Consider the following 17,376-nt stretch of genomic DNA (forward strand, 5'->3'; position numbering starts at 1 on the left):
TTTTTTGAACATGTGTGAAATGGTATCTGTTATTCTTAAACAATTTCGTTAAACATTACTGTTCTTATTTATCTTAGACATTTCTGCATATTAGTTGACTCTCCCATTGTACTTTACCCATTTTATAACTCTTAAACTATACCACTGCTTGACTCCAATGATCCATGTGCAATTTATTATGTTAAACGGGACTATCTGGTCTTTCAATATTTGATAGTTGATACACTTGAATGTATGTTATGTCTTTGAATCCTCAATTTGAGCTTCTGAAATGTATTGTGTTTAACAATTACCTCAATTGTTCATGTTGTGCGTGAATTTGAGTGAATAAATGTGTTGACTTTGACTTTGACTTTGAAAACGGGATGGTCGCATATAGGGTTTTTACTGTTCAACAAGTCGGTTTATGTATACTATCGCATGCACATCATTTGGATTTATGTATATTATTGCATGTACTTCCTGTGTATTTATATACGCTTTCGCATTTACTACATGTGTTTTTATGATTTATATATACTCTTGCATTTGCTACATGTGTATTTATGATTTATGTATACTGTTGCATTTACTACTTGTGTATTTATGTTTGATTTTGTATGCACGACATGTTTGTTTTATACTTTCTTCTAACTGTAAAGCACATGTTTTAATGCACACAATGAACAAATAATGAGCATAAACTCTCGGTTTTGTGATATAACGGTAGATAACCATTCTTCTAGGCCATTCATTCACATTTAGGGGTTGAGAATTTCGGGAAAAGTCTTTTTTTCTTGAACCGTTATACTCTATTTTGATCAACCTTATTAACATGACTCGATTGGGAGCCATGCTTCCCCGTTCTGTTGTCGGAGATTTTTGGTCAGAGGTGGTAAACGATGTCAGTAATTTTTTTAGAGTTATTGGCCTTTTTATACTTTTATACTTTGTTTTTCCCTCTCTTCATAATTCCATATGTTCTTTTAGTTATTGCTTCAAACTGCATACACATTTTGACTGTGTTGAGAAGAAATGCTGTGCTAAAGAAACATCAATTCGTGTATGGAAATTAAAGACTTATTACCCTTTTAATTTTTAGCCTTTTTGTTTTTCTCCAAGACTTTATATTTTATTCTTCATATTTTCGGTCACTCTCTTTACACTGATTGAACAAATACTATTGAAGGTTATACTTAATATTTAAAACATGACACACAATTGTATTACTACAGCAACGGTCAACCTAACAGTCAACTCGATTAAAACATTGGTGTGCTTTGAAAACAACTTAAAGGAAAATTTAAATGTTATAGTCCTTATTTCTATAAAGTAGAATTAAAAACCATCTCCCTTGTACTGTTTCCCGCTAACGTCATTCACAGTATGAACTGGTTTTACTACTACCATGTAGGATATAGTCTGATTACAAAAAAATACACATCTGATATTTTCCCCAATGTTTATAAAGAATATCCGTTTAATATAAAGCTTAAATGTAAAATCCACAGCTTGTGGGCACGTGCTCATTTTGAACAATGTTTCAGATGGACAATCGGCTATCAGTTCAGCGGTACAGGAAGAACCTTTTCTTTTGGGATGTGAACAAGTCAATCGTAGTGTCGAAGGTGGCTCTCCCATTCAGGCTGCCACTCTCATCGTCCCGGAAAAGGAGAAATGTAAGGGCTTATGATCACACAGTTTACATGCCAAAAGCGAAATAGTACTAAACATGAAGAATACAAGCTCATAGAAATCTTGTTTTCTCACCATGGTGGTTAAAATTAATAAATCTTGTTTTCACCCATAGATGGTTATAATAAGTAGAATCTTTTTTTCACCCCGTGATGGTTATAACGGAATAAAGCTTCTTTTACTCCCGATGATTGTCATGATAGATATAGGCTTGTTTTCACCCAACGATGGTTCAAACGAGTGAAACCTTTTTTCCCCTAAGGATTGATTTAATGGACGAAAGTAAGTTTTTGCCACATTTACCAGCCTTAAAATCAATAACATAACAATAGGGCGATGAAACATTTGTCTGAGGAAATTGAAGATTGTTTTCCAAAAAAGAATAACATTTTCAGGGAGCCGTTTCTATGAAGCTCTTAGTCGTACATTCAAATGATATAACTGCCGTAGTTTCATCACTTTGCTAAACATTTGCGAGAATTGAAATGAAAATGAACACCAAGTTGAGGAATAAAAAAAATTGTTTTGCTATTTGTACCGTTATACAGATTCAAGATAATTGCTGTTACGACTTAAATCTTTTATTGAAACGGCACCCAGAGTTAGAGAGTACCTTCTTACAGTTCAGAGCTACAGTTGAAATATTTACTTTGTTTTGTCCTGTCAGTGTTCCTCACGAAGCACCAGCGTAAGGGGGACAACTCTTCCTCCAATCTCGAAGAGCTTAATGACAACTCAATGTCAGTTTTCAGTATTGACTCCATTCATTCTCCTGAGAAAGGTGCAAGTGATTGTGCTGGAGATATTGGAAAAATTGGTTTAGCTGGTAAGACAGAGGCTTGTGAAGATGAGTTAGGAAGCGAAGCTAGTGCTCTTAAAGATGAACTGGGAATTGAAGCAAGTGCCTTTAGAAATGAACTGGAAAGCATAAGTGGAGCAAATGTTGTGAAAAAAAAGTCGGAGAATGAACTGAGTGGTAATTCTGGAATATATATTAGAAACGTGTTCAAAGAAAACCCTATTCCTAAAGGAAATGATGTTACCAAACAGAGTGTTGACAGTATTAACACATTTGATGACTCGTCAGATAATGATAGTTTTGTGAGTGCCTTTGAGGAATTAAGCAATGAAGATGAAGGCTTTGAAGTAAATAGCAACATAAATCTTATTAAAAGAAACATTGCTTGTGATAATATTGTTATTAAGACAGATGCAGAACCGGAAAACATAAGTGAAGCAGGTGCCGTTAAAGTTAAATGGGAAGATAAACGGAGTAGAAGTTCTGAAATCGATCATAGAAAAGTGTTTAAAGAAAAACATATTGCTCAAGAGAATGATGCTACGTCTACCGAAGAAAGAGAAGACAGTATTGACACACTTGATGAGTCGTCAGATCAGGACAGTTTTGTAAGTGCGTTTGAGGAAAATGGCAGTGAAGGCACGGAAGTGATTAACAAAGGGAATGTTAATGAGAGTAACATTGCTAGTGATTATATTGTTATTAAAACAGTTGATGCAGTAACGGAAAAGGGAGATCACAGTTTTGCTAAAGAAAAAGCTGTTGATTTTGTCGACAAATCAGAAGTAAAAGACGATAACAAAGATGAAAAACAAGCTGGTGCTGTCAGTGAACGAGAACTAAAGGGAAATGACAGAAATGAAGTTGTAGATGAAGATATAGACGTGGAAGAAGAGCAACTCGTTGAATCTGTTGATGACAATGATGATGATGATGATGATGATGATGATGATGATGATGATGATGATGATGATGTGGATCAGTTTATTATTGATGCTAAGGTAATGGAAAAGTTCCAAAATTTCAATAAAGATTGAATGTATGTAGGCGTTTGTAGATTTAAGTAGCTTCTCTTAGTTTATTTTGTCGTAACATGGTATTTGAATGAAATGATGGTCCAATATACACTTTTGATTTAGTATAATATCTCATTATTCAATCATACCATCCAATTATTATGCCCTCAAATTTGACAACCAGGAGTTGGAAATAAGTAGAGTTGTCTTAGATTTGAAGGGGGAAAACGCTACAAATTAAAGAAGCTTATGGTAGGGTAAATGCCTGTCATGTAAACCAAGCTTTACAAATTTATTATATGCTGTGTATACCCAAGGTATTTGACAACTTGGAATGGGAAGTTGAGTGTACGGCTGAAGTGTGGAAGACGTTGCGAGACCGACGCGTAACCAAGGAGCTGAAACAGCGCATCGTACACAAGATCCAGCTACTGGCTAGCGGGGACTGGCAACCACATTTGTGCAAGAGACTGAAAAATGCGCCTGCCACAATTAACTTGTTTGAGGCAAAATTCAGTAAAGGTTAGTTGGATTTAAATATTTCAATTATAAAACAACTTCTACTGCACAGGATTCAGTTTCTGGTTAACAAGGACTGGTAGTTTCATCTCTGACAGAAACTATAGAACATGCCTCACACACTTAACGTGCTTCAGGCCAAGTTTTTGTGCAATTGGGTTCAGTTAGTGTTATAACTGAAAGGAACGTGCCTCCCACATTAACATTTTTGAGGTCAAGGGTGTAAAGATTGGTTTTATTTAGCAATGAGCTGTTTAGGAAAGTGCCTCCCACATTAACACGTTTGAGGCCAAGGGTGTAAAGGTTGGATAAAGATGGTAATGGACTTAAAAGGAAAGTGCCTCTCACACATACATGTTTGAGGCCAAGGGTGAAAAGGTTTGTTTAAGTTAGTAATGAACTGTAAGGGAAGTGTCTTCCACATGAACATGTTTGGGACCAAGAGTGTAAAAGTTTGTTAAGTTATCAATGAACTGTAAGGAAAGTGCCTACCACATTTACATGTTTGAGGTCAATTCTGTAGGTGGTTAGAGTTAGTAGCTAACTGTAAGCAACGTGCCTTCCACAATCAATATGTTTTAGATTAGTTTGGTTCAGGTGGGTTGAGTAAGTAATAAACTGTAATCTTAAAAATAAACATGCATGGAATTGGTGGAAATATAAACTTAGATTCAAATACGATGAATTGCTTTTATCTCACTTATCTCGTCAAAGGTTAAATTGATTTAGATTAAAGTACCTGATGAGTTGTATTTCAAATCTGTAATGTATGTTAGGAACTGTTTTCTCTTGCTAGTAGGTTCATCTTGAGAATTTAACCTATTTTTTCAGTCTTTATTTATATCCTTTAGGACTAAGAAGTTCAAATTTCAACAATACCTTTCGTCCAAAAATGTTTTTAACAGACAGACTATATACAATTCCAGCCCCAGCTTGTTAAACTTAAGGTATTTCAAGAAAAATGGACCAGATTTTGACGGACATTTCACAAGTGTAGACATTGCAGATTTAACTTATTTCAAGCTTCAAATTTACTCTATTATGTATGTATACAGGAAGAAGAATCATCTGGGAGCTAGCTGTAGCCTTCTCTCCAAGGCTGAGTGAGACAGCAGAGCGTCGTCAACATCCAGAGCAAGAAGAGATAACACAGGCAGTGAAGGGAGGAAGAATCTACTCTGAAATCATCCGGGTCTGGGACATTGTACTGGACCATGACAAAATTTACAGGTATGTCAATGTTTAAGCTTATAGGCAACACATTTAAATTTGCAAAGCTGTTTTGACAAAAGACAGTGATGAAAGTAATGGCGGAAAAAAGTTTGAAAAAGTTCCTCTTATATTGACACTGTTTCTGTTACATTTTAAGTATTTACAATGAGCTAAGTGATATATTAAACAATGATTCACTTTTATGTTCAAGTCATATTACTGTAGGGAACGCCTTAGCAGAGTTATATCCTAGATAAATCGAGCTGCGACGTTGACAGAGTATCAAAGCCTTTTCAAGATATTTCATTATCAGATTGCTTCTGCTGTTGATTTGAGTTTATAAAGGTCTGCCCACGCACCATTGGCTGCATTATGGCTCAGATTACTTTTTAATGCCACTTGTGTACCTGCTTGTGACGTCGCACACAAAATTGAGATTTGTCAAGGCTGTTGGGAAAAACACAAACCATCCTAGTGTTTGGATTGATAAATCAAACGGATCTCCATGCCTTGAATTAAATAAATGATCAGATGTTCAAAGTATTTCAAATAATTAAATGCCCTGCTTATTGAGCATAATAATCAATTGTAAATTTCACTGTTTTTTCTTCCACAAGATTCATTTTCCCTGACGATGTCATATTACCTTATATTGCCTGCTTAACCCTTTATCTCGTGTGAACGCGTTTGCCCACTTCCGCATCGACCCATCTCGCATACAATCACGTTTGGTCGCGTCTATCGATTACTGGATGTAAACGCATTTGACCGCGTTTCAAATGGGTTATTTTGATATTTCAATTTTCAAAGTATCTTATTGTAAACTTAATCCCGGATGTTTATAAATGTAATAGATAACGTCAGTTAAATTCAGTGTTACAATATTAATAAATATTATAATTATTTAAGATTAAATTTTAATTAGAAAACAATAGAAATAGTATGTCGCTGAGAACATAATAGATACATTTCCTAAATTTTATATTCAACAAAGGGTAAATTTTCATCTGGGTAAAAATTTAATATTACACCAGATGTAAAATAGGTCAGTAAAAAAGGTTAGGAAAGTTGTCTCTGAATGACTCGACCGGGCTTGTAATGGTGCATGTTTATAAAATGGTACTCGATCACTGTGCTAGATAACACGGGGTATTCAAGCCAGACTTCTGTGTAATATAAACCGGAACACCAATCGTCTGCTGTATAGCTCACCTGAGCTAAAGATTTATAGCGTGAACTATTGTGATAATGTGATTGTTCGTCGTCAACAATTTCCTTCACACAACTTCTCCTAAACAAATAGAACAATTTCATCCAAACACCACAATAATGCTCCTTAGAAGGCCCTTTTCAAGAATTCGCAATAGCAGTCGTTTCCTGTAGAACTCTGGTTGCCATGGCAACTGAAAGGAACATCTTTTTTTTTTTCTCAGAAACCGCTGTCCGGATTTCAAAATAATTTCACAGAAATGTTCCTTAGGTAACCCTGTATCAAATTCATTAAGTCCAATACGTTAAATAAATTCCCGCCAAGGGGGGCACTTTTCACAAAATGACTATATGGAGAATTTGAAAATAGTTTCCTTATTATCTGCTGGCCCGATTTAAAAAAAAACAACAATTTCACAGAAATGTCCCTTAGGTTAACCTCTATTAAATTCCTTCACCCCCATTGCCAACTTTAGAGAAATCCGCTGAAGTGGAAGTGCCTATAGAGTTATACAGGGAAAATATGGTTAAACAGTTCTCACGACATAATCCTTCAACAGATCAATTTACTTCCTATATATATATGTTAGGATAATTCTTGCCCTCGAAGATGATGGTTCTGTATTAATTGTATGATTTTTACATTTTGGTCCTTTTTAAGAGTTTCATTGGTCATTAAAAGTTACATTGAAATATGAAGGAGCTAAAAATTGTTTTGCTATTTGAAGTTATTATAGACATCCGATCGCTTAGCTTCCAGTGGATAACGATGCAGATTTTTTTCTCTTTCAAATGCACTTTTCGAAATAGTGAATTTTTAAATATCTTTTGGTCCTTTTTGAACATTTATGTAAAATTTGTAAAAAAATCGATACTAATAAATTATATATGATACTCGATTATTCATTAACATTTGTTGCTAAGAAATGTCATATACTGTTTTTGTGTTAAAAAAAGAAAGTCATATATTTAGCAAAAATTATTCCCATTTTTAATTGGAATCACTATTACAGACAGTTAAAACGTAACATTTTTCTATAAAATAATAATGTTTCAAGTTTCATTGGCAAATTTTGAAATACATATGGGCTATGAAACATAATAAATAAGGGTATTTAAAGATAATAATTTACATATCTACATCGAGTCAACATGTTCATTTGTAATGCTGAAGTTCTAATTATTAATGGTAAACATTGTTGTTTACCATTTTGCACTCAACCAAACATGTTTATAAATTTTAATAGCGTAAATATAATTATTTTTATTCGGCAAGAAATTTTTAACATGGAATTTTGTTAGAATATTTTTAGTAACGAGTGGACTAGGTTTTCATAACGTGTCAAAATGCCATTAAATCAACAGACAGAAATGTTTATTGTCTGTCCATTTAATCAACGTGTTGTTATGGAATAAAAGGGTATACCTGTCTTATTGTCAATACAACATTAATGACATTTTAACTTGTATCGTTTAGGACCGGTACTATATGATAGCAACTGCAGTTAACATTTCATTTTAGCTGTTCCTTTCCGAAATTTCACACCCAATTTTATGTTACACTGCTATTACAAAAATTACCAAACTGTTAAAATAAAGTGTGGAAATTGCCCCAATTAAATGTATTGATAAACGATCAATTATAGACTTCAACAAAAAAAAACACGGAATATAATATGTAAAAGAAGTACATGTAAGTTTATCAGGGGTGATTTGATATTTCAGTACTTTATCAACTAACGTTTTCCCTAAAAAAAATCCCTAAAAAACAGCTCTACCTAATTATGGCTAAATCTAAAATCGTCCAATATTTTCTATCGCAACTTATAATAAAAGGACGGGTTAACTTTATGACCCTCATAAATTCTGTATTTCTTATCTGCCTTAATCTTACACTGCGTCCAGTAGATAAATAGGTACTAAACAATCGTATCTTAACGCTACTATTGCACTGAGAGGAGAAATCGATAAAGACCGTCGTTACCCCGATAAGCTCCAAAGTTGGCAATGATGTTCGCAAGGTGGCGGGGCTACCTTTCATTATGTGTCTTTATTGAGAAAAACTTCCATTAGAATCTGCTGGGCTAAGACTAAGCATGGTAAAGGCCTTTGGAAGTTTAATAACTCACATATATTACATATAGAGAATGTGGAGTGCATTAGAAAGAAAATTGACGATGTAATTTTAAATATTGTGTGCCTATCTATGATGATTATGCTGAATTAGAAATGAATAGAGAAGAAATACAATTTTTGATTAACGGTGAATTATTTCGGGAAACTTTGCTAATAGAGATTAGCGGTAAAACTATTTCATATGCTAGTTATAAGTCAAAAGACCGATGTAGACATGAAGAACAATTAACTGATATATTAGAATTACAAAACAATTTGTCAGGAAATAACAAGGAGCGCTTAATAGTTTTAGAGGCTGAGCTACATGAATAAAGAAATAATAAACATAAAGGTTTTGTAATTAGATCAAGAGCAGCATGGATATGAAATGGAGAGAACGCCACCTCATACTTTTGTTATTTAGGAAAGAAAACCATTGCTGACAAACATGCACCATTCATTGAAAAAGATGATTGTTCCTATGTTTTTGAACCAGATGACATTTCGAAAGAAGCTGATAAATTTTATGAAAATCTTTTTAGTAAACAAGAATCTATTGATGTTGATTTAAAGACAGAAATGTGTGATTGTGTGTACAGGATTCTAAACGATCAACAGTCAGATTTCTCAGATAGGTCTCTTATCATATGAGGAAGTGCCATATACCCTAAAATGTATGAACAATGATAACAGTCCTGGGTGTAATGACTTTACAATAAATTTTTACTAAGTGTTTTGGAAATATATTGAGAAATTTGTTGTTAGAGCGAAAAATCAAGCATTTTTCCCTTTCTTTTTTGGAACCATTTCGAATGAACCGTTTATTGGTAAAAAAAAAACAATAATAAAAAAACTTATAGTAATGTAATACATCATATATCACAAAGTGCAATACATTTTAGTGCAATAATAATTCCATTCGTTCAAACACTTAAAATCACATTATTTACAACACATGAGTATATTTTTTCAACCAGTATGTTGTAAAAACAACATCTCTTTGTTGTGTTTGAGTAAGTTATATCCATCATTTATAACAATGCATATTAAACAAATAACGTCGTAAAGCGAAGTCTAAGTACGTTAAACTAAGTCCAATGTCATTGTATTTTGGACAGTTATAAACGAGTATCACAAACCTTAAGTCTAGATTTCTTTGACTCATCGTTTAACACTTCAGCAGGAGTCGGCGGTGACCGTTCCGATGCAATGGGCTTTTTCCCTTTGTTTGGTGTCTCTTGACTATCCGCTACGATAAATACGAAAGCATCGATCGACTTTTGACCTTTAATCGCCTTTTTCTGGATACTGTCCTGAATCGGAATGACTTCTTTGTCTGCTTGAGGGGTGCTCGAAGGGTTACTTCCTTATTCGCATTCGCCCTTCTTTGTGACCAAATTATTGGAAATCAAGGCATCGCCAGTCGTTGTCACAGTCAATTATTTTGAGCCCAGTTTCTAGACATTTTTTACATTTAAGTTCTTTGTTCTACGAATATTGCATAGGATGAAAAGCACGACCCGTATAATGTCGAAAAGCCATAAACTTCGGAAGGGTTGCTGACAGTAAGCTGGATTTCACAATGCACAGTCTATCACCATTCTAACAATTCGTTGGTTTACCCTTGACACGGAGTTTCTCCCGAATGATAGTGATACCCTCTTTATTCTCTGCAACTAGAGATCTTAGAATAACACTATCGTCAACGGAGAGTGGTATATCTTTTACTCTTATTATTCTAACTGTCTGCTGACCGTCTAAGCGATTGGGATTGGTACTTAGCAAATTTATTATTCGCCCCCCCCCGCCTTAATTTTACCCCTTCAGTTACCAGTGAAACTTTATCGTCGATATTTCCAACGTATATTCGTCACATACACCGAACTCTATGTAGCCCTGTAATGTGGGTGCATACAATTACATCAGGCAGTGTTTTATATAACTCCTCATGTTTTAGCCATTCTTGTTTTGTAGGAATCCTTTACCTAACAAACTTGTTTCTCGCATGAAAACAATGGGAGGTCCGCCATATTGTTTACTAATATCATTAACCATAGTATCCATTTTCACTAATTTATGTAATTCATTTTCTAGAAGTATTAAATTAGGAACAATTGTGTGTATTCAATACGAAACTAAGCATAAACAGTTTTTGAAAAATTGGTGACCTGTTACTTTGTTAAATGTTGTATACAAATTAGCTCCAGGTAATATTGCAAATAGGTTGAAAACAGCTTAAGATATTTTAGTTATTAAAAGACCAAACTGGATTTGGTTAAAGGTAATGATATAAGTGAAAACACAAGATTATTGTATGATATAATGAAACTTACTTTGTGATGAAAAGCATATTCCTGGGTTGATTATGCTGATAGATATTGAAAAGGCGTTCGATTCTATATATTTTATGAAATTTAATTTTGGTGAAATGTTTAAAAAATGGATAAGAATATTTTTTTGTACAAAACAGATGTAGCTGTTCAAAGATTGTTCAATTAAATGAATTATTTTCAATTCTGATTTTTTTAAATAGGTAAAGGATGTAGACAGGGTGATCCAATTTCTGCATATTTATTTATTTATTTATTTATTTATTTATTTATTTATTTATTTATTTATATATTTATATATTTATATATTTATTTATTTATTTATTTGTTTATTCTTTGTGCTGAAATTCTTGCTATTAAGATAAAGTTATGTAAAAATGTAAAGGCATACTGGTATGTATTGATGGCGAAGAATTTAAGATTTCACAATTCGCTGACGATACATCATTATTGTAAGATGATACAGAGAAAACAGTAAAGACTGTGGTATATTTGTTGTGCAAATTTTGACAGTTATCTGGATTAAAAGTAAATTATGATAAGACCAATTTAGTTTGGATTGGAACATTAAAATACTCTTCCAGGTCCGTAAAGACAAATTATCATGGGGGATGCCAGATTCAGGTTACTTGGGATATATTTTGATGTAAATCTAGATAAAATGTGTGTGTTAAATTTTGATGAAAAAAATGTTAAAAGTGAAGGAATGTATAGGTTATTGGAAAAGAAGAAAACTTTCTCCTCTAGGCAGACTCACAGTTGTTAAGTCAATCTTATTACCATTGTTTACACATGTTTTAATCAGCCGACCAAGTTCACCAAATGTTTTTGTTAAAACGCTCAATGAGATATTTTTAGAGTTTGTATGGAATGGAAAACCAAAAATAAAGAGCACAGTGTTTGTAAATGACTTAACCGAAGGTGGTATAAATGTGATAGAGATTGCAAGTTATAGTATACTTTACAGATAGAATGGCTTAAAAACTATATATATTTTTAGTGACAGTAATCGATACAAAGTGACGGGTAAAATGTAACATGTAGGTTAGATGTTTAATTGTGGTAAAATATTTAATGAAAATATTTGCCACAGATTATCAAATATGTTTTAGACAGATGTACTTAAAGCTTATATACTATACATAGATAAAGTATGCATGGCAACTGCAAAATGTTTCCTACATATGCCATTATTTTATAACTATTGTTTTATAATTAAAATAATGTTTTTCTGGGCTTTATATAACAAAGAAATACGTTATGTAAAATAATGTATAGCCTTAGAATGTTTAAAATGATGGTAGATCTTAAGTTTATTTTTTGCATTATAATGGTTTTTGTCTGCAATTGAGACCTATTTAAGGAATGTAAATATTGTGATAATTAATATTGACCTCTCGATTTGTAGTAACCCATGTATGCATTGTTATATATGCCATATTTTTAGAAAACAGGATATAAATAGATTTTATTTAAATACAAAACACTTGTTTACAATTGTGATGTTCCTACCAGTCAGCAAAAATGGTTGTTATTGCATGAAAATATGAATTTTAATTGGAAAGTTGTACATAGTTATATATTCAAATGTACAAATGACTTGTATATTCAATGGTTGCAAACACGAGTAGTCCACCGAATATTACCAACCATTTCTTTGTTATATAAAATGAAAATTGTTGACAATAAACTATCCTTTTGTGAAATCTATGAAGAAACGCTTATACATTAATTTTGGAATTGTCATAAAATACAACCTTTGCTCCCAGCATTACTATTAATAGTACGTTAGTATAACTTTGGTCTTGAAATAAAAGAACGTTAAGATAGATTTACTGTTTTTAGAATTAAAAAAAATCATATTTCTTTGTAAAAGGAAAAACATATATTCCAACTGTACCTGGTTTTAAAAACAGTCTTCATTTATCATGGATAATTTTTAGCGATACAAATTTACCAGAAACAAATAAGTGTAATTGGACAAGTCTGATGTAACTACATATCTAGTATTTATGTATTATAATAGTGTGTTTTTACCAAATTTAATCAAATATAATGTTGATATACTTAAATGTTTTTTTTTTTTGTTTTGTATTTTTTCCCTTTATTCTAAATTGGTAAAAAATAGAATTCATGGATATTTTAGAAAAATTATAAATATCTTGATTCATTTTAATGTATGTTACACACGCATAATGTTTTATTTTATGATGTATATTTTTAATTATATATTGTTGAATACATGAAATATCCATGAAACAAATAATTGCTGGCGCGATTATAAAACAATTTTACCGAAACGGTCTTGAGGTTACCCTGTATCAAATTCCTTCACCCCATGTCGATTCATAAAAAATCAGTGCCGCCAGGTGAGGGGCTACTATGCACTATAAGTATATATGAACATCTTCTCTTCAAAAACTATTGGCCCGATTTCAAAATAATTTTACAACCCTCCGTCAAATTCCTTCACCCTATTTTGATTCATAAAAAATGGTTGCCAGGGGTTGGGCTAGTTACCACTATATGTCTAAATAGTAAACTTTGAAAATCTTCTCTTCAGAAACCATTGAGCTTATTTCATTTTTTTCTCACAGAAATGTACCTTGGGAGACAATATATGAAATTGGCTACACCCCATTTGTATTCATAAAATACATGGCCACCTGGGGTGGGGCTAGTTTTCACTATAAATCTAAATAAAAACCTCTTCAGAAACTATTGGCCCGAGATCAATTTTTTTACAGAAATGTTCCTAAGGTGACCCTTTGTCTAATTCCTAAACCCCATTTTAATTAATAAAACAAATGGTTGCTAGGGACGGGGCTAGTAACCAATATAAATGTTTGTCTAAATGGAAAAAAATGAAAATGTTTTCTTTAAAAACCATTGACTTGACTTCAAAATATTACACAAAAATGTTCCTTAGCTTAGCCGACCCTTTCATCATTTTATATATACTTTTTTCTCTTTTAATTTTTTGATTGTTTAACACTCATCGAATATATCATCTTCAGACTCCATGCACTTTTGTGACGAGTTATATAATTCCAGTTTGAATATTTTAAAAGTTATGGTCATTTGTAGCTTTTTAAACAAATACATAATTTTCAAGTTTATAAAACGGGACGTATTATAGATTCACCTGCAGCGTACGGACGAACGGGCGTTTGGGCGGGTGGCGTCCAGAATTTTGTCCGATCAATAACTTTAGAACCCTTGTCCAACCATGGCCAAATTTGGTCAGTATGTGTATGGGCATTATATCTTGGAAAAGATTGATAGCCAGCCATGCCACTCGAAAGTAATCGCCCTAATTATATAAATTACCTAAAATAGGTATTGTCGGATCAATAACTTTAAAAGCTTCGTCCAATCATCGCCAAATTTGTTAAAATGTATACTGGCATAGTAAGATAACCAGCAATTTCGTTTTAGTCACTCATCAGTTATCACCCTTTGATTATAGAAATTATCGAAAATTGGCCATGTAAATAAATTTAAAAGTCTTAAATCAGTCATCACCAATTATTGTCAGAATGTGTATGGACAAGTTTGATTTATTACTGTAGTCACTTTAAAGTAATTGCCTATAATAGATAATTACCTAAAATTGGTATTGACAAATCAGTTATTTTAAAAGCCTTAACAAGTTTGATAACGATCCATTTCGCTCAAGTCAGTCATAAGTTAACACCCTTTGGTTATAGAAATTACCATATCGGATTAATAAATTTAAGACTTTGTCCAAATTTCTTAAGTCAGAATGTATATGAAATATAAATATCTCCGACAGGTTTGATAACAAGCGTGTTGGCTTGAGTTATTATATTATCACCCTTTTATTATTGAAAGTGTCCAAACATGTTCGATTACCTGCAAAATCGATGTTGTCACCCGAGAGGTATTGCCTTTTTAATATAGAAAATGCACAAAATTTTCATTTTCCGAAAAATAATTTTACACGTATTTGTCCAATCATCACCAAAAATAGTCAGAATGTATTGTGGCATAATACCCCGGACGAGTTGAATAACTAGCCAAATTGCTATAGTCACACGAGAGTTATTCCTATTGAATTATAGAAATTGCTTAAAATTGCTCTTTTCCGATCAATACATTTACAAGCATTTGTCAAATCATCACCAGATTTGGTCAGAATATGTTTGGGCATAATACCTCGGAATAAAACTAGCCAAATCGCTGTAGTCACCCGAGAGTTATTGCCCTTTATTTAAAGAAATATATAGAGCACTGTTAAAGTTTAAACGCAATCTAGGATGATCTTGACCTCCTGCTTTTAATCTTGATATGGATATGTTTCTTGTTATGATGGGTAATAAATTTAACATTTATCCTTGGCTCGATCCCAGCACTTTATTGACCGAATGGTGGAATGAAATTATAAAATTTCAAATCAGTGGTACAAATCCATCTTCGAACTGCATTTTAGATGAAATGATCATTTTATATTATTGACATCATTACATAGATAATTTTACTATCTGTAAATAATATATTGACATAAATTAATGTCAGTGATTTAGAAGGTCATGCGGGCATATAGTTTTGCATTTTTCCAATACCCTAAAATACCCTTTACAAATTGAAAGTTTGCTATTAATAATTGATTATCTATCCACTAAATTGGGAATTTGCTGGGACGGATTATCCGGCCAATTAAATTAATTGTAAATGTCACATTTTCCATTAACAGGATTTAGTTTTGCAATTATGTCCTATCAATCTTATCATCCCTAGGAGTGTCAAGCGTAATAAGAAGTCACATCAGAGGGGTGAGGATTGTGTAATACAAAAGAACCTCCGGGGAATGAAGTTCAAGTCCCCAGCTTTAGCCCTTGGGGTGGGAAAACGCTACCCCATGTTGTATGCTGAAAAGGGAGTTTCTGGAGAAGAGGTTCAGAAACAACATCAGGTGAGATTTGTTGAGTCTAAAGTCCTTAGGTTTACTGTATTGCATTCAAAGCGTGACAAACAGTCTCACATTTGGCTAACTTATCAGCGTAAACACTTTCAATTTTGATAAAGTACTTTTTAATGTTTTTTGTAGTGTCTTCAAAAGTGGTATGCATATTGGTCATGGTAAGTCCATGACCCCTTATAAATATGCGATCAGTAGGTTTTGGTGACATTTACCCAACAAATGATGAAAATCCCAACAGGCAACACGCCCATTGCAGAATTCTGGTCTGGAAAGGCTGGGGTCAGATTGTCCTGTGTTGTCCCAGGGGGCAGTGAAACAGTACCAAATTACTGTCTATGCCAAGTAGTAGTTTTCTGAAGAAGTGTGGAAATAATATCAAGATAGTTTTAATGTTAACTTTACAGTCTGCTTAGTCATATGTGTGTTGATGTGGTTGGAGTTTAGATCCGACAGAACCCCATGTTGTATGATGAGTGGGTGTAGAAAAGTTATTAGCGAACTGAAAGTTTAATGAGAGCTTGAAAATCATTACAAATTTTTATTTACTTGCAGACTTACACATATTTAAGCAAAAACACCGCTTCTTCTTATAATAAACTGGACAGATATATCTATTTCAGAAACTGTCATTTTTTCTTCAGGTAATACGGAGCCTTTTCCCACCAGCCAGTTCCAATGACACAGAGCACCACATTCGCAAGTTCTACTCTTTCTCATCCATACTCGTGAGCCACGTGCTTCACAACATAGTGACCAAGGTGGATTTCCCGTTCAAGGTGACCGAACTCGAACAGGCTATTATCAACTTGAGGTCAAGCGCTCCCATATTACTGATAGGCAGGAGTGGCACAGGTGGGTTAAGTAGAACACTGGTTTGATGTACAGTTTCATGTGGTTTAGGTTTAAGAAGAAACGTCGTGGTATAGTGGTGTCGGTGTAATGCAACAGCTCTGACATTGTCAATTACTCATAAACCATTCAAGATTTTCAAAATAATCTTAGTTCATATGTTGCCAGAGATTATATGCAAATGTATAGAAATGCTTTTTAGAACTCATAAATTACAGACGAGTGTTGGCGTTTCTTCTTACCAATTTCTTGATTTCTTTTTCATGTTTTTAATTGATTTAAAAGATGTTTTTATATAGGAAAGCCTAGATAGCATAAATGTTGTTATGCTTAATTTATTTCGTATTTTATGTGCTTTTGGTATAGTTATGTTTGCAAATTCTGAAAGTGAACTACAATGAAGTCTAAATGCTTTGTTTGAATATTGTTATAGATGGAAGATTGTAGTCAATACGAATAAAACTAAAATTATGAAAGTTGATGAGGGTGGACGATTTAGGAGGGGCATGAAGTTTTATTACAGTAATGTTGAAATAGAAATTACGAACAAGTTTCCGTATCTTTGTATTGTGTTAAGCAAAAGTAATCTTTTTCTGATGTTCAAACAACATTAGCTGGCCATGCACTGAAAATTATATTTCAAATGAATTAATATCTCTAAATGTTTATTAGCATATCAGTTAAGCATAGAGTTAATTTATTTGACAA

At 33.0% G+C, this 17,376-nt stretch overlaps 1 protein-coding gene across 2 annotated transcripts in view; it reads left to right on the plus strand.

Moving 5' to 3' along the window:
• The window catches only part of LOC128220479 (TPR and ankyrin repeat-containing protein 1-like), a 77,573-nt gene that overhangs the window by 27,117 nt on the left and 33,080 nt on the right, over positions 1–17,376 (plus strand). For both annotated transcript variants that reach the window (XM_052928888.1, XM_052928889.1), the window contains 6 exons: positions 1,527–1,658; positions 2,342–3,474; positions 3,807–4,011; positions 5,064–5,238; positions 15,636–15,810; positions 16,461–16,671. In XM_052928888.1, coding sequence (XP_052784848.1) covers positions 1,527–1,658; positions 2,342–3,474; positions 3,807–4,011; positions 5,064–5,238; positions 15,636–15,810; positions 16,461–16,671 — 2,031 coding nt within the window. The remainder of the gene's footprint in view (positions 1–1,526; positions 1,659–2,341; positions 3,475–3,806; positions 4,012–5,063; positions 5,239–15,635; positions 15,811–16,460; positions 16,672–17,376) is intronic.

This window comes from Mya arenaria, chromosome 15 (genome assembly GCF_026914265.1).
Source record: "Mya arenaria isolate MELC-2E11 chromosome 15, ASM2691426v1".
NCBI lineage: Eukaryota > Metazoa > Mollusca > Bivalvia > Myida > Myidae > Mya > Mya arenaria.